Source organism: Amphibalanus amphitrite, unplaced genomic scaffold (assembly GCF_019059575.1).
Source record: "Amphibalanus amphitrite isolate SeventyFive unplaced genomic scaffold, NRLGWU_Aamphi_draft 001484F_arrow, whole genome shotgun sequence".
NCBI lineage: Eukaryota > Metazoa > Arthropoda > Thecostraca > Balanomorpha > Balanidae > Amphibalanus > Amphibalanus amphitrite.
Window position 1 is genome coordinate 18,918 of NW_024882977.1, and position 22,090 is coordinate 41,007.

General features: G+C 49.1%; 1 protein-coding gene across 2 annotated transcripts in view; it reads left to right on the forward strand.

The window, feature by feature from the left end:
• LOC122373367 (cholecystokinin receptor-like) overlaps positions 1–22,090 on the forward strand; it is a 49,685-nt gene that overhangs the window by 18,751 nt on the left and 8,844 nt on the right. For both annotated transcript variants that reach the window (XM_043351342.1, XM_043351343.1), the window contains exons 2-3: positions 8,919–9,363; positions 20,074–20,274. In XM_043351342.1, coding sequence (XP_043207277.1) covers positions 8,991–9,363; positions 20,074–20,274 — 574 coding nt within the window. In that variant the 5' untranslated portion in view covers positions 8,919–8,990. The remainder of the gene's footprint in view (positions 1–8,918; positions 9,364–20,073; positions 20,275–22,090) is intronic.

Sequence of the window (22,090 nt, forward strand, 5' to 3'; positions counted from 1 at the left end):
GGAGCCGAGTTACAAGGGGGGGTGTTCAAACACCCCCCCCCAGCAGGGCGTGGAAATCCAGGACCCCCAGCAGGGCGCGGGTTAATACTGTGCCAGCTCGGCTGGGCGGCGGGCCCCGTCCACTGACCGGGGGTCACCCCACGTCCCCACAGCCGGCCGTCAGCTGATAGCTGCCCCGTCACTGACAGACAGCTGACCCGGGCTACCCTGGGGTCAGCCGGTATAACTGAACGGGCCAGGTGCCAGACCCCGTGCCGTGCCGTCCCCAAGCACGGGGGTGTCGTCTGAACAGACAGCGGCAAACTGCACCGTTCAAAGGATCAGTGTTGAGTACCGATGTAAGAGGCTATTGTGGGCGGGAACGTTTGTTGGACATGGCGATAGCCGCGTTTACTGTGAAACCTGCATTATGCAGTGTGTGTTGAGGAGGCGGATAAACAACACACTGGGTGTTGAGGCTGTGTACTGTTGAACCGTCACATCTCTGTTAAATCAGTCCAAAGACAGTACCTCAGAGCCCCTGAGGTGAATGTAGAATTAGATTAGCTCTTTCTCCTGATTTAATAACCTGTGTGATTCCTTTCGTGGTGATTTAAAATGCACTGCATGGGATAAGCATGCGCACTTGCTGATTGAAGCGGATACTGATTAAAAGGCGAACTCCTCAGATCACTATCTATCCTTATGAATGCATCCGGCGCCTAAAGAAGCGAGGCTTCCTTTCTCAACTGCATAGATCTCGAAGCCACTTACAATGTCATCCATGGGCGTCGAAACCGGGGGGGACGGGGGGGACGCGTCCCCCCCAGTCGAGGAATCCGGGGGGGACGTCCCCCGCAAAAATATCCCCATGAATGACTTAAAAAGTGGCCTATGAAAATTGACCTATTGTAGTTTTGATATGAAATTGCAGATATACAAATTGAATCATACGAATAGCTGAGAATTGAATCACTGAGCCCTTGCATACAAATTAGGTACAGGGCTGCGGAGTAGATTGGCTTTTGGTAACTCCGACTCCGGCTGTAAAAAGTCGCTCGGAGTCTGACTCCAATCCCATCTCCGACCACGATGTCACTCAGTCCGCATCGCGGTGAAAAACTTGTGATGTGATGCTTTTGTCTTATTGCACGTTGCTTATCACATTCAAGGATTAGGTATATTGCCTACAATGAGGTACATACAGCTCTAGGCTGTCCGTCCCAAGTCCTCGATAGAGAGCCAAAGCTCCAGTTATAGCCCGGTGACGACCACATCCAGCAAGGGCTGAAGACCGGTCCCAAAGTCTCAGGGTGGGGTGTCAGCTTGCAGGGACTACACATTTCAGGATATTCGCAATAGTCGAGACCCTCAGCTCATTCTCAAACGGCCCTCTTCCCGTTCGAGGCCATCCGACAGTAGGCCTCACCATGGCCCTTGAACGCTTGATGCTTGAGTGTGAGAGGACCTCGTCCCGGTCTGAGAGGGCCCAGGAAGCTTTAATACTCAGTTGGTCCTTGATTAGTCTAACCACGACCCCTACAATCACCACAGCCAACAGAATCTCCAGCTCTTATCCGACCCATCCTTGGGAAACTGTTGAAGTTCCACAATCCACATCGTCATCCACGTGTGCCGTATAACACGACTGGACGTAAACGGGCTTGAGATATTTCGACTAACCAGCCAAGAGCACGACTTAAAACCAGAGTATGTTGACTCCGACTTCAGAGTCAAAGTTCGTTACGATTTCGGTGACGATTTCGGTTACGATTTCGGGTCGGACTACGACAGAAGTCGACTCCGACCCCGCAGTCCTGGAGTTTCACTGTACAAAGTTTCCAACTTCTTGGAAATAAGCTGTACGGTTGACAGAGGATCACACGATTTTTTAGAGGCAGGGCTGCTTGACTTGGTGACAAGACCTTAGCTATCCTGCCTCCTGGTATCAAACTTATACGAAATGCAAAATTCATGTGTTTTTGGCGCTGTTTTGCTGGGCGTTTTTGCTAGTTTTCGCGGCGCTTCGCGCCGCCAATTCATACAAGTAAAAAGGAGATATTATGACTAATAACGCCTCTACGCGGAAAGAACATGTGTATGCGTTACAAGTAGTGCATATAGCCCTAAAAACGTACGGTAGCCGGCTTATGGGTTTTAAGCCAGCCAATCCGTCCCCCCCAGTCAAAAATCCGTGGCGACGCCCCTGATGTCATCGAACCCATCCAATATCGGACCAATTTTAAAGGGTGCTGGTATGTAATGGCCCGCATCCAAGGCTTCTGTCATCCCAAGCACTCCATTTTGTTGTCGACAGTCAACACTCTGCTGTAAATTATCATAACGGGAGTGGTTTCTTGATTTCTCTCTCCGCAGACGGCAAAATATTTCCCATGATATTTCCGGAGAGAATTGGTTGTCATGCTTGAGGGGAAATTATTTTTACTCGCTCCGAGCTGGAAAAGCTGCTGGTATTCATAGCCGGAGCGTGGTTCTCGAGGCTGCATATCATGGGCAAAAGAGCGCAGGTCGGTCCCACGCTCTCCGCACGGACCTGCACGTAGCTTTTACCCTCCACATGGGTCCGCTTCGTACATGATCTATAGTTTACCCTTCTCAAGAGTCGGCAGAAGGTGGTTATCTTCCACTCCGGTCGAAAGATGAAAACTACATGCTTAACTTTCGGATTTCTTCCAATCATGTGCGTTGTCTAATCATGTCCGTGAGCTTCTCCGTTGTCCACGTCGGTCTGGCCACCCTCCACGGTCGGTAAAGGGCAGAAGTGACATGGCCAGTGATCGACCCCGCTCAACCTGATGAGATTTCCAGCCGATCTGCGACAGGTCAAACCGCTGGAAAATTGCCCTGTCCCCGGTGCCGAGTTATCCCCGTCCGAGAGTCGCTTCTCTGCTGCCACTAGCCTCCGGTTCAGTGATGGTGCGTCTGATGATGGCCCGTGGGATCTATGGTAAAGACTAAAGCACTTAATTTGCTCTAGTCGCCTGGATGTTCGTTCAACAATGATAATGAGCACACGCCTAGCAGTGGTGAAGTAGGTAAATCTCTTTTTATGTGGGTTCATTATGCGCACGGTTCGCCCCTCCAGCCCGCTCGGTTGCTCGGGGCCGGCGCCTTTATGTGCCAAACAAGGAGTTATGAGAGCATTATATTAGACGTCATCAGCCGGCCCGGCTGGTAGCGGAGATATTGCCTAGCTAGGAACCTTTGCTGTCAGGGAATAAGTCCCGAGCTATTGTTAGCAGCTTTTAATAGCTTAGTTTTCCGACTGGTTGGCTATTTTGTTGCTCTAAGTGACTGTTTTCATGGTTGTTTTTACTCTCGAGGATCGATGGAGGCTCAATCTGATAACCTGACCAAAGGTCCATTCTGAGCAGTGTTTCAGCAGACATCGTTTAAAAATCGCGTGCGTATTGTCGTTGAGGTAGGCTTGGCACTGCGTGTGTTTTTTTGTCGATACTAATGGATGTTTGTTGGATTTGGCAGGCATTATGTCGCGATCAAAACGCGATTGTCTTGGTCCACATTCACCATAGCATAAACTAACACGCATTGAGGCGGCGCTATCTATATGTTTGGTTGTATATTCGGATTGTCTTTGACGGGTAAACCAAGTGGAGTGAAAATAACCCACCGAGCAGACATCGATTCCAATTTTAGATTTACGAAATGAATAATTCTAATTGTGTTCCAAACACCCTTAGTGCGCTATCGGGTCCAAATGTCTGAGCCTGGAGCGACCCTGTGGCTATGAATGCGATTGTGATTGCCTTTGCAGACGAGCTGTATGCTCGTCGGCATTCATTGGATGTCGTATAGGCCGTTGTCCATTATTCCGGCGGCCTGACTTGCCAGGATGAACAGGCGCACGCTGTGAAGACAATCGCGCCGTCCCGGTGCAGAATAGACAATCAGAAATAGCTCCGTGTTCGGCACTGGTGTGCTGGTGTGTACCAAATTCAGCGGCCCTTGTGATTCATGCCAGACTGCCAGCGACTACCAAGGACGCTTTATCGTGACAGCATCAACAAGCCTTGTAGCTTCATCATATGCTTGCAGTGAATATGGATGCAGAGCAGGTGTCAAGGGTGATAGGGTGCTTTAATTGAATATACGCCTCTCTTAACCCTCGCATGTGTAGGGGGGTCGGATGGACCCCCCCCCCATGGTTTTTCGCAAATAACTCGCGTAAAAAGCGGCCGATCGCGACGAAACTTTCAGTACCCTCGCATTGATCAATTTTACACCTACCCTGAAAATTTCATGACCCTGACCCAAATGACCTTTGACCTGTGACCTCTTTTCCGAGACCATGTTTGGCCGGAATCGCGATTTCGCGTATGTCGGCTCGCACTAGCCGCGTGTTTGCAAGCTTTTCGTGGTTTCAAACGTTCAAACATGTGATTTGATGTTACTCCCGTGTGTGTCAAGGTCACCTGAAGGTCAGGTCAGGTCATTGACCTTTGGTGACCTCGGGTGACCTCGGTTCACTTTTTCGAGTTTTACATGTTTCTAGGCTAGTTTTTGGAGCTGAATTCGAATTTAGCAACCATTTGAACATTTACGAAGTAGTTTTGGTGACTTCGTAACATGTTACGAAGCTGTCAGAGGCGGTTGACACGTACTACGAATACCCGTCACGACGCCTACTGGTTGACCTGACCTGACCTGACCCGACCTGGTCTAAATGCTTCAAGACATCATCTGTGATCAAAACTAACACGATATTCGTGATCAGCACCCCGAAAAACCCCTTAGCAGCCACACTTTACGACTTTCTAACAGGTCCCGATTTTCCCGACTTTGGGTCATTGACCTGACCTGGAAGGTCAACCAATGACCTAGGACCTTAAAATTGGGTATCATCGGCTTGCTCTCGTCACGGGCAACACGCTCGTTTTTTCCGCGAAGCTCTAGCTCGATCAGGGGCCAAACGGCAAGGGGGGGGTCCAACCAATTCAGCCTTGCGAAACGAGCTCCTATTGGGTAAGAATGGGTCACATTCAGATAGCACATCGCTGAAATTCCCTACAATGGGTGGAGTAGAGCTTTTTCAGGAAAATCGGTGCGGCAAACATTCGTCAAGCCTACAATGTCCAATTGCTAAGATACATAAAATGCTACACTGATTCAACCCCTTTCAATACAAAGATAATATTTTGCATTCCACAGACATTGCAACCCTCCTCGATGCGAAAACGATTGATTTGCAAAGCAGCAAAGTCATAAATTAGCTGAAGTTAGTGGGGCAAAACGCATATTGGTGGGGCAAAATGGCAAGTTGGTGGGGCAGCCGCCCCACCAACTGCATAGGAAGCTCCGCCCCTGCTCCCTACTCGCAACTGAACTAATCGCATTTAAGCCAAAAATAGTCTCAGCTCAAACGTTCCCAGTTCGACCCGGCAGTTCACTGCACTGGTCTGGAAAACGGTCGGTCGATCCTACCACCGAGCAACAAGGTTGAAGGTCCCGAGAAAATGGAGCTGAAAATGACCAGTCATGGTCGGGCACCAAGCAACAGCTCTCGCCAGTCGGCGTGTGTCACCAGGGCATCTCGTATTGACCCGGACGCAACAAACGGTCGGGCGACGCCGATGGATGCTCCCCGGACAGCCTGTATCACTTGTTCATCAATGTGCTCGGAGTTGCTGTTTAACAGGAGCCGTCCCACTGGCCAAATCTGGCCAGCCGCACCGGATAACGCCTCTTCCAGTAATGTCAAACATCGCCTCCATGAATAATGCAAGCCTTGCGCGCAGTCACCTGCCTGCAGAGACCAGAGCGGCCGCCCGAATTAACATGCAAAGGGTTGGAGCCGTCCACTGCATCATCCGCTATACACGGCAACGGTTAACCCGCGCCCCGTAGGGCTACCGGCGGACCCTACCACCCGTAGGGGGGGGGGGGGGCCGTTTCGGCCCCCCCCTAAGATCTCGGAAAGTTACCGGCCGATTTTCAAAATTCAAACGGCGTTTGATAGCCCTACCCGGGAACTACCTTGTGACCAAATTTCATTGACCTAGGTCAAACCGATGACGTCACAGGTCAGGTCAAAGGTCAGATTTTCACCGTTCACAGGCAATTCAAGAAATGTGCTGTGAAATCGAGTAAATTGGTAATTTATTGAAAACCATCGATGGTATATTGTTCGTCAAACACATACTTTGCTATCTGAGGTCACTGATACCAGGTCAGGTCACAGCGAGGTCAGGTCACCGGGGGTCACAATATGAATGTGTCGTGTGATACATGTTTTATGGTCCATTTTACATGACAAATGCGATTATGTGGGTTAGGCAGCCTTTGGGGCCAGCCTAGGTCACGTTTTGGTGAAGGTCAGGTCAAGGTCAGGTCAAATTAGGTCAAATTTCAAAGTTGATATTTTTGCATAAAATGGGTATCCATTCGATGCAACTCGTCACGGGGAGTCTAATGGTGGTCTTTGTTTTGCTCTACGAGTTCTAGAATTGCCAAAAATTGAGTTTGAAAATTTGACGTCATCATTTTTGAACAGTTTTTTCGCTATAACTTGGCCAAAAAACGAGGTATCGATCTGAAATTTGGTATGTAGATAGAAGACGGTAGGTACTATCACATATATTCCGGTTTTTTCGAAACTCAAAAACCTTTTTGGATTTTTTGGCTAATATATCCAAAAAATTGCTTTTTTGATTTTTGGGGATCAAAACTAAAAAATTTCAAAAATCCGAGATAGCAGTTTTGTAGCCCTGTCAATTCTACACCTTTTATGTCTTGATCATTTTTCTGTATCTTCAAAGCTGTAGGCCTGACAGGTCTTCTCGCGAAGGTCTTTTTTCGGTCGAAAATGACAGAACATGACGTCACTCTGACGTCATTTGTGGCCAACCTATCACAGCCTCTGGAATTTTTTTTGGTCACAATGTGTAAAATTGATGCCCGGAGGGGTCCTGAAAGTTTGGTGGCGATATCTCCAGCCGTTTAGGAGATATCGACCAAAAAGGACAGGGGGGGCCGTTTCGGCCCCCCCCCCCTACGGGGCGCGGGTTAACAAGTGGCGCCTACATATGGCACTGGGTCTGCAGTGGCTTCAGGCCGACTGCAAACGACAGTCACCCTGTCAGTCGGGCGCTCATTAGGGTGAAATACGGCCGGTCGGAGCGGCAAACGATTTGTGCCTCCGACCGCGCCGGCCAATAGCCCTCTCTCACATTGCCGCATGATCCTTTACCTGGACACGTCCCAGGGGTGACCGCCAACAAATACAAACTAATGACGTCAGAGTGACGTCATCATGGTTCGACAGCGGCCGGGATGGGGCCGCCCACTCTCCGGCGATGTCCGTGGAGCGGAGGCAGACAGTTCCGGCGGGCGCTCAGCGTAGAAGTTCGACGGCGACACTACTCAGAAATCAGAAGAAAAACGTCCAGACAGTACGCGACACGAGTCGAATCCAGAACATTGCTAGAATTTATTAGATTACGGATGGTTCCGGAATCACAAGGAGACGCTGACCATATATATTCATGCCAGATGGAAAGGTCGCTTGTCAAAAGAGACCAATGCCACCCATCAGATAAGCTCGTCTGACATAGGTCGTACGTTTGCCATCATGAATCTCACAAATTCATGGAAGTCAATTGGCATGACTGTACAGCTTTCTCCAAACCTGATCCTATAATCTATATGACTCCTTCATTATCATTTATCTACGTAGCAAAAAAAAAATGCATGCTCTAGATAAGCCATATGATAATAGATATTGCCTATGCCTCGATAAGCAGTTAGCCAAGCCGCAACGTCCGGCAGCCCGCTTCAACCAGTTGGAAATAATTCATATCAAGATTTTCGGCGAACTGCGTCTGTCAAGCGTCTCTGGTATCTCTCAGCCCGGGGCGGTTCGTCTGCACCAGATCACCCGTCCAACTGCGTACCATGATCTGCTGCGTGACTGGCCGGGTCAGCCCTCCCCCCGTCTCGTTACCCGGACGTGCAGCCTTCTTGGTCGATGGTTTCCGGCGGCAATGGGCGTCAGCGGGGGTCGGAGCGGGCGGGGGGGGGGGCAGATACGGGGCGGCACGGGGGCGGCACGGGGTGGCATGGGAGAGACACGGGGGCGGCACGGGACGACACGGGGGTCGGAGCGGGGGTCGGAGCGGGCGGGGCACATATGGGGAGGCCGCCGCGCAGGGAGGCACGGGGCGGCCCGAAGGCGGCACGGGGATAGGCAGTAGGCACAGAGGCGGGGACACATTTGACCTAAAGTCGAGCGGCCGCCCCCGCGCAGGAGAGCTCCCTCCAAGTTATTGACTGGAAATTACGGCAGCCTTGTCGAGCAATGGATGCCAATCTCGGTGGCTGCGAGGTGGGGCTTACGGTGGATCCGGCCGGAGGTCCGCTCTCGGGTCACCAGCAGCGGTCGAAAGTCACCGGCCGAGCCTCAGAGCGCCGGGCGATATGAAAATTGTTGTACGGGAGCCGGCTGTGAAAGCTCGTAAGGTCGCGAGGTCAATGCTTTAAAATCGTGTTCGTGTTTGTGTCGTGTGCCAAAAAGATGTTTCTTTTGCAATTTGTCTGGCCGCGCTATTTCATTAAATCATTTTGCAATGAACACTGAACATGCTATTTTTGTGCACGGGACAGCTGACAAGCCGTACCTTCCCCGGAAGGCTTAGGCACAACATCAATTAGTGTCCCATAAAGAACACGCTTAACTACCCACCGCAATAGCAGGCATTACTTGAATCAATCACGGTAGGCGCGCCTACATTGTGAAATGCCGCCAAATGGACATTTCATATAAAATCTGGTTGTTGATTTAGTGGTTACAGTAACCACAACCACACACGTACAAATGGAATTGCCTGATCAATTCCACCATAAGCATGCCTAGGATTCCACAAATATTCTTACTAATTGTTTCTGTCTGTTTTTGCTTGCAGCGAGCGCAGCTGTCAGCGGCCGCAGAAGCCTGACCTCGTCACTGTCAGCTGGTGGACAGCTGCCTCTCCAGCATGGTCAACACCAGCTCCAGCATGTCCAACGTCAGCGCGCTGCTGGAGGCGGCCAGCTCCAGCGCGGCTCCGACGGCGTCCCAGCTGCCGCCGTACCAGTACCCCGAGTTCGGCGACATCTGGCCAGAGTGGTGGCTGCAGATCTCCGTCTACTCACTCATCCTCTTCCTCAGCGTGCTCGGCAACGTGCTCGTCTTCGTCACCCTCATCCAGAACACCAAGATGCGCACGGTGACCAACGTCTACCTGCTGAACCTCAGTATCGCCGACCTGCTCTGCGGCGTCTTCTGCATGCCCTTCACACTCGTCGGATCCATACTGAAGAACTTCATCTTCGGGAACGTCATGTGCAAGATTATTCCGTTCCTCCAAGGTGAGTCCCTGACGATCTGATGTCGTCCCATCTTTTATGTCTAGCTATTTTCCGCGCTCATCACAAGCTTTCATACCCATCTATCTCGTTCCAGGAAACTGTTTTCCTTATTTGTATTTTACGGCCGCCGCTCACTCACACCGCAAGTAAATTGCATCATGCTTAGTGTGCTGCCACATCCGGCTGTTCCGCATGTGATATACACACTCAGACACAGCCACTTAATTCCGCTCACACTCACAGCACAAACAGGCCTGTCACACGGCCAAGAGGGCCGTCTCATCGCAGTCATCGGATGGCGTCACCGGACCGAGTAGGAAACAGCTCCGTCCGGGTCCCGGGGAGGCAGGGGGCGCACAGGTCACGTCGTGTCGGGTCACTGTCGTATCGCGTCCTGACGTCATCAAAAGCAGGAGAGACGCGTGCCAAACTGATCTGTTCGGATGGTGGCAGATGGATGGGTCAGGGGCGGGGCCGATCGTGGGGGTCAGGAGGCGGAGCGGGTCGCGGGCAGGGCACGGCGGGCGGCGGCTGGGAGGACAAAAACGACTGATGGGTTCTGGTGGCACCGAGCCGCGGCGAAATTAGGCAGCGGATCCGACCGTGGGATGAAGGCACGGGTGCTGATAATGGTTTTTGCGGTAATGGCACGGACGGTGCCAAACTGAGCCACTGACATTGGCCAATGGCCGTGATGGTTCAATCGATCTGCTCCGTCGGAGATGAATCCGGCCCAGAATGGATCGCTCTAAAATTCTGCATCACTTTGGGAGACATGCCCTTCTATCGTTGTCATTCAAGACAGTGGTATCTTGAGAATGCTGTCAGGCTGATCGTGATGCTCTTTTGCATACAATGCTGTACAATAGATTAAGCACGTGTGAGCATTGTATGGAAAGTAAGGCAATCGTGCCAGTCATGTGCTTGTAGGCACACATCCATTGAGTCCGTTTGGCAAACCTCCCATGTAATTTAGTCTGCAACGTGTCGTGTGCAAGGTTTGCCCTGAACAAATGGCGGTACCGTATTTGTGAGCTCAACACCATGAGTGGGCGTTTGGAGATTTTCATCACATCCGCTGAGCATGTCTTTATTTTCCTCAGCTGTCACATCACAGATTTTATGGCTTTGGTGGCACATACGGTGGTATCAGCAGATCCATCTTCACATATTTGCACATTCATGATTCCTGGAATGGAATATTGCTCTAAACCCATGAGAGTATTATCATGAATAAATCGATATTTATCCCACCATCTTGCATTTTTCTTCCCGGCTTATGCCTTGTCTCTGCCTTCCGCCCATTGCCATTGAGATTCCGCTGCGGGGACGCGGTGTGGCGGCGCGACCTTTTGGGTCCGGCCGTGCCCTTCGACATCCTGCAGTGTCTCACTCAGTAGTCGCGCGGCGCGAGTGGCTGCTTCCTGTTCACATTTGTCCACAACTGTCGGCGGCCGTCCGGGTGCGTGCCGTCTCAGGAGAGCTGACGTGCGCAGCCGTCGACATACCCCGACAGCCGACAGGGCGACCAAGACAAGTGTCTGACAGTTTCGTGTCCCGCCGACGGCAGAGGTGTGCGTCCTGTCCCCGCTGTCCTTCCTCGTACCGCGGGAGGCGCCCTGGGAGCGCACGGTGTCGGCGACGACCTCGCCACGTCTCTCCGCGCCGTGCTGCCCGCAGCTCGCCTCTGTGCAGTGTGGTAACGAGCCGCCCCTCGGCAGACTCTCCTTGGTGAGCAGCGGCGCGGCAGGATAAAGTTGCGGGCTACTTTAGCTTCCCAGCGGAGTTCTTGGACCTGGATGACGTTTTTTGACGGATGACCTCCCTCAGGGCCTGTGCGATACTAACAGAGTGGGGAAGTTTTGTTTGACTTGGGTTTGTAGAATCCTAAATTAATTACAGAACTTAGGCGAGAGGATCAAGTGTCTTGTCTATGTATAACACCCAGACAATTAACAATTAACAGTGGAAACTATTAGCACGTATTTTCTTACAAAACACAACACGAAAGACGGCGTGTTTCTTACGAAACACGCCGTCTGTGATAATCACTAACGATGGAGACAACTGGAATAACAACCACCCTGTAAAGGATATCGCTACCAATGCAATTTTAACTCACATATTATTCGTCTCATCCGTCAAACAGTGTAACTCAATAATGCATTATCACTTCATTAATTTGATGCATATGCATAAAATGCTAGAGCAAAAACAGTAATAATTAAATCAAGAAGTATTTAGCTACTTTCCAAAGCATGACTTGTCTGCATTACTTTAAAGTACAATAGGTATTATAAAATTGGTGCATTAATTTCGCTTTTAAATTACGACGTTGGTTTAAATTTTTCACGGAGCTGACCGATAAAAAGCTGGTATCAAAACTTAAATTTATCTTGCTTAATCCAATCTGGTTGCAAAAACGTTAATGACATAGTCACACCAATCCCTATTTCCTCCTCCTTATTCTAAAAATAAACCTCACTACATTGTAGTCACGCCCGCGCAGTTCACTGGCAAGTGGCAGCAGCACGGCGCTGCATTGGACCTCCCACACATGTACCAAACTGGATACCAATATCAGCCCCGTGCGCCTCCATAGAGCCGAGATAAATGGTCCGCTGATCGTGGCCTGGGGTCGCTATACCGATCAGCAGGCACCGGAGAGCGTGCGGGGACCCCCCCCCCCCCCCACACACACACTGAGATCAGAGGGGGCCGGAGACCAGTTAGCAGAACCAGCTATATAAATGACTGGGACGGGTCTCCTGTTTCCTTGTCACTCCATTAGCTATATTAGAATGGATGGTCTAGCGTCTCCCTGGCGAATTTCATACGGCCTTGGCGAATTTCGTCTTAACCGGCTCATTGCTTTGATGTGCTGAATGCTTTGGCAGAAATTGCGTCAATGCTTAAGGCATCGTTTGTTAACCCGCGTATGACTGGGGTATTTTCCATAACGCCAGTGACTGGGGGGGGGGGGGGGACTCTCCAGAGCCCGCGCCCCCCCCCCCTATCTCCGAAACTACTGGCGCGATTGTCAAAAGTCAAACGGCGTCTGATAGCCCTGGAAAAACTATCGAACGCAAGCCATTTTCATTGACCTCGAGGTGACTGATGACGTCACAAGTCAGGTCAAAGTAAAAATTATCAGCATTTTTGCTTGTTTACCATTTAGGCTCTGACCGCCGTGCCGGCTGACAAGTTCGATCAGACTCATTTTTGGTTTACGCATACCTTGATATACATATGCTTCGAATTTTTTGAAACTTTTCGAAATAAAACTTCGAAGCTTTGAATTTTTCAGGTCAAGGCCAGGTCATCCTATTAGGTCACGAAAATTGTAAGTCATGTATCGGTCACGTTACGCATGTTTATGGTCCATTTTACTCGTAGATTTCGAAAACAATGTCGTATGTATCATTTGAGGTCATTTTTAGCTGAATTTACCAGAGGTCAGGTCACTTTCAGGTCAGAAAAGGTCAAATTTCGAAAATGAATTTTTCAACAAAAAACGACACCTATCAGATGCTGTTTGTGCTCAGGAACACGATGGTGCCGTTTATATTGCTATACCATGTCAAAAACGTACTAAAAATGGTTCTGAAAAAATATATATTACTGTAAAATATTGACAATAATGCAAATAACTTGGCTATTTTCAAAGATATTGGGCTAAACTTACTAAAACTTGCTAAATCAAAATCAAAATTCGAGATAGCAGTTTGATAGCTACACGTATTTGTAGTCATGCAAATATATTGGATCTAGCCTTAAAACTGAGCTCTTGAGAGCGTTTGCCGTAATTCAATATTTTGCATCAATATCGGCCGACATGACGTCACTCTGACGTCATTTTCGGCCATAGTGTGGTAGCTAGAAAGTTGGAATTTAAACACAAGGTGTCAAATTGATGCCGCTGAAGGTACCTACTGCAAGTTTTGTGTTGATACGTCAACAAACAGTTAGAAGATATTGCCGAAAAACGGGAGGGAGGGCTACCCCAGTCATGCGCGGGCTAACGAAATGCTTCATAAGACGCAACTGATTTACCTTGATATGTCTTCTGTAGGTTTTAGCACACTTTTCCATTCAAGTACTTACCTATCAAAACAATTTTCGTCTCGGTGTTCATTCGCCACTGAATGGTTCATGTCGATGTGGCGGCCTGCAGAATCGCACCACACTCATAACGCTGCGAGCCTGGCAAACTTTGCTGAATCAACACGGGGGTAGTGCTGTCCGGCCTGAACTTGGAGCCCCAGCATAGTCTCAATGGACCTCATGTGTGCACTTACTGTAACTTAGCTGCAGAGACGAGAGAGTCTGTTGAGAAGACCAAGTTTGATATGGCCTGAGAGTTCCTCAATCCTCATGTCATAATCATATTTCAAACATTTTCAAACCTGTGTGTGTTTGTGTGTGTGTCTGGTTCTGAATTTGGAAATTTTTCAATTTATTAATGTAAATGTATTTTCGTAAATTAATGTAATATGGCAAAGCTAGCTAATATGGCAAAGCTAGGCTACTTCAGCTGGAAATTTTCATTTTATTTTTTATTTAGGTGTTGGCGCATCGAGTCAAAGGAAGATCACACGCGGTCGGTTAAAACCTGAGGGGCATTGTGGAATGCTCATTCACTGAGAAACACTCACCATGGCTGGATGGCCGCAAATCCCCACTGTCTAATGGGTTAAACCCTGGGTAGATATATAGTCTCGCCGTGGCCACTCGTACCCTGACATATGCTGATGACAAGCCATTGGTTCAGATTTGTGATCACGTAAAACTCTTGTGCTGTAATCATCACGTCCGGCACCAACGCGTAGGGCTAGCGGTATCTGACCCAGAGCTGCCAGATTGAACATGTAGGACTGTAGGTAAACGTCGTACTGAAATGTGATATGCCAAGAATGAAAATAATACGCTGCTGTTGTGTTTTATCATGGATCACAATCAGCGATTCCAGTCGCAAAGGCATCGCTTTTATAGCTTGTGGCTGGTTCAGAATACAAATGAGCTGCCAGAATGCAGCTTTTCCAGAATCATGACCTTTTAGCATACCAGTTGTCCGGATTTGAAATGTATCTTCATCAATAATGATGTTATTGCGCTGCGCTACATCCTGTAAAATATTACGTACGTCAAGAGTTACGGGAGATATACTGTTTTCTAAAAATACAATTGAATGCTAAAATAATCAACATGAATTTGCGCATTTAAGAAAGCTAGCTCAATTTTAGACATTGCTAATTCTTTTGCTTTTATGATTGATCTGCTGCTACGGAATGCGAGACGGTTCTCATATATTGTTTTATTTGTAATATCACGCTGATACGCACTAATCAAGCTCAGGTGTTATATGAAAAGTGTTAGCTTCAAGGGATCTTGTTCCCTTCAGCAGCAAAGGAGTGCCTTGCACAATGCATTTATTTTGATATGCATTATTACTTTCTGGCTATATTATGATGCAACGAACTACTCGTATTTCGTCATTTCTCATTACCGGACAAACGTCAATTTAATCGTGAAGACTGTTTGCGCAGTTCTGAGAGCCGGATGCCTCGCAGCACTGGACGACGTTGCGACAACTACTCTCCATAGTGATGAGTCAGGGAGCGACATTCCAATTTGTCGCGAAGTATAAAGGACCATATGCATAAGCCATGCTCATGTTTTATTATCTGTCGCATATGCGATTGCAGCTCACCGCTGTCGGTCGCTCCTCAGTCCTCATAAATATCATATACTCAAAGGGAATTAATAATATCGGTCAGGAAACTCTGATGCAATTTTCTTGTATAGCCGATGCTCTTCAAAATCCATGTACATAAATGTTTCAATCAAGTTTGCTCTAACTTTGGTCTGCTGTATTTTAGCAATTATTTGACCCATATTCTCATATGCTCGATCTGTTGCGCACTTTCAGACCCTGGACTTAGACCGCACCATCTATAACTTTTGCTTTTGTCAGGTCATCCATCCTCCTACATCTACATACACAGCAAGCACATCGGCGAGCATAAAATATTTTCTATCTCCTTGATTAATAGTGAAAAAATGATTTTCCTATTTAAACCTGAAGTGGGTATGAATTGAATCGAAATGTTACCCGAATGCACGTAAGCTAAAACTAGTTAGAACTAGAAATTAAAACTCAAATGATAGCCGATTCAGATCTGTCCACTAAATTGTGTCCGAGTTCCCGAAAATACCACAAAGTGAGAAACCCAGCTGCTTTCCCGCAGCCCATACATTCATCCAGGGCTATAAGTCCCGCCGTCTTCAGGATCTATAGATCCTTGGAGTCCTCTGGAAAACGGATGAGGCGTCTGTCATTTCTGCGTGTAACTGTTAAATCAGTTCAGATTTAACGAATGAAAATGATAGCAGACATCTTGCCAAAACGACTTTGGTCTAAAATACGCAACCATCCATCACAATGAAAGAAACTCTTATCACCAGAGCAGTAGCTATTATCATCTGTTTGCATAACGACTTGATCTCGGCGCGTGCCCAGCGGTTGTATGAAAGACGGACGATCCTAGATCCTGGCCCCGTCGTCCTGCCAAGAATACCGCGCTCACTGCACGCACTGGCTACTCCTGCTGCGGGCGGCGGGGGCCGGGGGCCGGGGGGGCAGGCCCCAGTGCCGGGCAATGAATCTCCGCCGCCAGCCGGGGCCTGGAGAGCGGACGGCCCGGCCGCGGAGCTGACGGCGCAGTCTGTGGGTGTAAATTATTCCGACGTGCCGGCGTCACCTGTCCCGGCCGGGGCGACCGCTCGCCGTCTGACCTCCACCGATAACTTGGTGCTCAGGCCCGGGTGGTCTCGGTCAGCTCCGCCGACTGAAAAATGCACCCCACCCTTTGTTTGCAAGGTATTGACAGGCGAGTTATTGGCATTCCATGTGGTGTGAATGCACTGATAGAATGGTCGATGGGGGTCCATAGACAACAGTCTTTGTTTTATTCCTCCTAAGAAGGCCACTGTTGATAGTAAATAGCGATACCGAGTCGATAAATGCAGCATTTTTCGTCTGATCCAGCAACGTCAAACATCTAAAATAAATAATTATTGATTACCTAGCATAGATGTGGCTCGCTATGCACCATGGCCGTCGCATACTGTAACGTTTTATCAGCCGCCTAGTGACTGTTATTAGTCTTATTTATTGGCTTTTAATCCTCTTATACGGACAGCACTCGACAGCAAGCCCTGAAAAAACGCCCTCGGATACGACCGTGAATGGATACCGGACCGTTGTAAATATGTATTAAAGGGGTTGTAAAATAACTGTGATGCAAGTTTTCACCAGGCGGTATCATTCTTCATGACAGAAATTCCAAATGACTTATTGCGCTGCAGCGGCAGGCTCATTTTTCACGCGCGCTCCCTATTCACTTTGACGGTGGTTCAGTGGGAGTATTTGGTGCGGTGGCCATGCTCCCCATTCAGGATTTGGCATTTACAAACATCTCTTGTTCACGGCTCATATATATTGCCTGATAGATGAAAAAAATGAAATGTTTTTGAGTCATCGTACCAAAAACCTATTAACAACTCTCGCATATCTGGCTGAAGCAGCTCAGGAGGCTCTATTTTTCAGCAAACTGCATGCATCCGGTCCAGGATCTCGACGTATTGCCCGGCCCGAGTCCGTTCACCGTCCATCTGGCCGTTGTTTTGCAAGGACCGCGCTCTGGGCGCAATACCGTTTGGCAGGGGCTCTCGGTCTGCCAGCATTCCGTCTGTCTCAGTGTGACAGGTGCGCCTCGTCGGACAGTGTCGGCCCGCACCGCCCGCCACTGGCCGACACAGACGGTTCTCCGCCCGCCGAGCCGCGCGCACATCAAAGCAGAGCTGCACAAAAGTGACCGGGAGCGGTTTTATGTGGTGGTGGCGCGTCGGAGGTAATGAGAATCAGGTTACTTATGCAACTAATACACGGAAATTTAATCATTTTGAGTTACCTACTGCGTCAGAAAATAGCATGTGTACTTTGATAGCTACAGCCATGGCATTTGAGGTCCAAGTGCATTCATTTATGTAATTAGTCATTAAGCCTTTTAGAGAAAGGATTTAACAGGACTGTCAGCTGTGTTCGGCTCGATATATCCATTTTTGGGATTGGTACTCTAAAAGCATTAGGATCGTTATTAACTCTTTTTCCATTTGCGGCGTGTGCTAAACGGACAAAAGTGACAAAGTTCAAATTTTCTTTTGAACTAAAATTTATAGCAAGACCATTGACTCCCTTAGCATTCATTTAGATTAGGTAATCTAACTATTGATGGTTATGTCTGAAGTTCTTTCATCTGCGATAAGTGGTATTGGCACTGAGGTGTGTTGCGAAGTTCGACAGCAAATTATGGGCTGCGGGACTTTGTGACTCGGCTAAAAAAAAAAGTTTCCCTTTTAGCCATTTCCCGTGGTCATTTTACCAGCAACTTAAATGCTTCGGAACGAAAACCTGACGAAACAAAACAAATTCGACGAACGTTCAACGATCTAATAAGCATTAAGCCGTTATTCCCTAAAATTTTCGCAACCGAGCGCCGCCGAGATGAAATTCCCATTTAACGATATTACAGATCCCTTGTGGCAAAAAAGCCACAAATGGGCATGAACTTCCTGATGAAGACAAGGCTTTTGAAGGCCAATGCTTGAATCTCAACGACTTTCTATAAAACGTATTGCAAACTCTGTGATTTCTCTGGGTAAGTCGCTATACCGATTTCACCTCCTCGGAAGTAATTTTGCTAGCTGGCCTGTAAACAGGTTGATGGATGTCGATTTCTGTATCGGGTACGACAAACAGGGCGCGGGGGAGCGAAAACGGCGGATAGGGACGGATCGAAGCTGGCCGTCTGCCTTGCTCGATTCTGTAAAGTAAGCGAGCTAACGGGAAGCCCGTCTGTTTGAACGCAGCCACCACGGCAAGCTGCCTCATCCAATGTCTCGAGCGTACGCTGACTAGGGACGGCGTCATCCGCTAGCCACGAAGACTGATGGTGACGTGGTCCGTCATCGAGCCCGCTCTGGCGGCGACAGTGCCGTCAGCTGGCGAGCGACGGCCGCCCCATCCACGGACCGCCTGTGTCGGACGCGCGCGGCGCCCGCACTTGATGAGACCACCTGCGAAGTTATGAGTAATTGTGAACGGTCGTGTCAACATTAGCCTGTCAGGTAGCCAACATTATTCACAACGGATGGCTGCGTCCGACGAGTGGGCCGTGGACATTTGTCACTGGATGGCCGCAATAATACCGGTGTAATGTGAACGCACCGGCGCCGGGTCGTCTACGGAGCTGACTCCAGTGTCCCGGGAACTGCCAATACGCTTGCAGCAGACGGCGTGCATGTCGATATAAGGCGGCGCTGGGGACCGCTGCGTTATACCGCCTGACAGATACCGTGAAACGAGTACGCTGATTGCTGTTTATGGGTGACATTACTCAGATGAAACCGTCACTGTCATCTGGGCATTATTCACAAAGTGTGGCCGGTAAATCAGCCGTAACTGCGGTACGTGAGGGGGATGCCGGTGCGGGGCAGCTCCATACGGGGACGCGCTGACCGCGACAAAAGGGGGAGAGCCGCGGCGCGCGGCGCTGGCCGTCCGGGGCGCGGCGATCGGGGCTGGTTTATATTGGGTGGTCTGCCGCACATCATACATTCCCAGCACGGGCGACACTGCGGAGACCGTTCATCACAGCCGCATATGGAACCCGACCAGACAGCCGGCTGCAAGCTTTCACAGAAAATGGCAGTTAACATTCCGGCCCAGAAATATGCATGAGTGCCGACACTGCGTCGCATGCCCTACATAGCGTTCATACGTAGTGCGTCATTCGGTGTCGCCAATTAATTGCACCTCGACTTACGTGTTTCTTTTTGGCCAAATTCGATGATTTGTGACATCACGTCACGTGCCGGGCAGACCCTCGTGCCCAGTTGGCTCGCCGGGTTCGGGTGTGGGTTGGGCCGCACGTGTCCTCCAGCCCGGATGTCCCAGCCCAGTGACGCCGAGGAGTCACCGACTGCCTCATGTGAGGCCCTCAGCACGCCATCAAACCTGCGCTACCAAATGGCACCGCCATGCGGTGATAAATTGCTCCCCGTAGGCGGGACCATCGCTCATACGGACGGAAGCAATGATTGAGCGACCTCACCGTCCCTTGACGAAAGGAGCACTATTTGGAACACATTTTTATCGATAGGTCGGTGTGCCATTCAAGTTTGACAGGGGAACACCTACGCTCCCGAACCCAATTTGGACAGGGTGTGTGCTGAACATGAACACGTAACACTGTCAATACCTGTTGTAAATGAATTGAGTATGTCGAATAAAGTTGAGGAAAACGATCGAAGGGATGTCAATCGCATCACCAGTGATCACGCAACATTGTGATTAAATAATATTCTCATTCCACGCGAAATCATTATTGCTTATGCTCGGTCCCGAGTCCGACCCGGGTGACAGACTGCCCTGGTGTCTCTTCCAGCCGCGTCAGTGAGTATCGTATCACACATTCTCCGTGTCTGCTCCAGCCCTGCCAGTGCCAGTGTCAATCTCACACTCCCCTGTATCCCTTCCAGCCATGTCAGTGCCAGTGTCAATCTCACACAGGCCTCACATGTCCGTTATACACGTACAGCAGCGTCAGCGTCAGTTCCACTCTGACACCCTCCCTGCGTCTCTTCCAGCCGTCTCTGTATCCGTCTCGGCCTGGACGCTGGTGGCGATGTCCGTGGAGCGGTATTACGCCATCTGCCACCCGCTGAGGTCGCGCTCCTGGCAGACCCGCAGCCACTCTCTGAGACTGATCGGAGCCGTATGGGCAGCCGGGCTGCTGGCGGCCTCCCCGACTCTCGTCCTCAGCTACCTGATCCCGATGCCGCAGCCAGGTGAGGAGAGAGGGAGAAAGGGAGAGGGAGAGAGAGAGAGAGAGAGAGGGAGAGAGGGAGAGAGGGAGAGAGGGAGAGAGGGAGAGAGGGAGAGAGGGAGAGAGGGAGAGAGGGAGAGAGGGAGAGGGAGAGGGAGAGAGGGAGAGAGGGAGAGAGGGAGAGAGGGAGAGAGGGAGAGAGGGAGAGAGGGAGAGAGGGAGAGAGGGGAGAGGGGGAGGGGAGGGAGAGGGAGAGGGAGAGAGGGAGAGGGAGGAAAACGTTGTGGACAGACGAGATGGATGTCGCGAGAGACATGAATTGATTATGTTGTTTGATGAGTTGCTGTCAAGTGTCGATGACTGTCCAGTATTGGCTCATCTCTCAATAATCCACGTTGACCGCTGGACAGAGCGAGCAGCTCCAAAACATCCAACGCAAGCATGTAAAGTAAGAAATAGACATTAAGTAGTGCTTACTGCATACGTGAATATGTGGTATGCAGGAGATGAAATGCCATACAAAGCGAGCGTTTACTTACAGATATTGTGGTACAATATGCATTGTGCAATGTATGTTGTGCATTGTGCAATTGCACAACACAATGTTATTAGGCAACAGGCACCTTATACACCGCGCTCGTGCCTTCATATTGAGCAACGTTTTTATTCCTATCACTTTTCTCATGATCAAGACATTATAGCGTGATTCAAGGTCACCATTAAACACATAGTTTTTATGCTCAGGCAGTCATTGAGTGAACCACAGACTTCTCTACATATAGAGAAGTATGTGAGTGAACATAATCATATTTCGCTCACCTGCAGAGCTAAGCATTGGTCCTTCTGTCACTGATTGCAATATATAAAATACGTTTGCTTTATACGGCCTTGGGGTAGTGGTGAAATTAGTGTTGCATACTTCAAATGTTGTTGCAAAGCATACTGATGTAGTCTAATTATGGTATAGTCTCTCTGCACTTACATTATAAGCGTATAGTATGTAGATAGCAATTAATTGTAATGCGCTACTTGTTTATTTGCTTGTTACCTTGCTGGCTTGTTTACCGAATGAATTACTGTTATTTATCATAAAGTATCGCACAAAAAGGATGATGGACATACGAAGCGAATGCACGTAGGGAGCCCTTGTATCATTTGGTTGTGACTAATCGATCTCCCGCGAAAACATGACATCGCGGTACCTGTGGTGCTGTTTGTGGTTTGTACCTTGGCTTTTTTCTGCAATAGCTATGGCCAACAATTAAATCATCTTCTCCCGTAAGCACTCTGGTAAGAGGCCGTACATCTTAAAAGATGTGCCGGCGTTTCAATAACCTCAGCCCGTTATTTTGCTAAGAATATCATGGATTCAACGGTCTCTTACACTTTCCATTAACATTGCATGATATCATTGAATATGCCGTAAACATAACTGCACGGAAACATTTTCAGCAGTCGTGCAACCATCACGTGTGGGAATTTCTGTACCTTCAATTACTGTCCAAATTATGTTGTACCGCTCACAACTTCCTACTATCTTTGCGATGATATTCAGCCACGGTAGCGGTCGACCGATACCAAGGAATAATCACCCCTTTGTGAGCATCGATTGAGCGATGCGCGGCATATTTATGCCTTACTTAGTAGATGTTTGTGGCTTGTAATAGGGCCTAGGTATGAGGCAGCAGTCAGTTGTGTCTGACGGAATGCGCAGCTGTGCGATGCGAGCTGCGCTCCTCTATACACTGTTCCGACCTGGAACTGGATTGATGGCAAGACGCAACAAAGAAGTGCGCAGCTCCTTTCGTGATCGAGTGAGTTTTCTAAAGGGATAAATA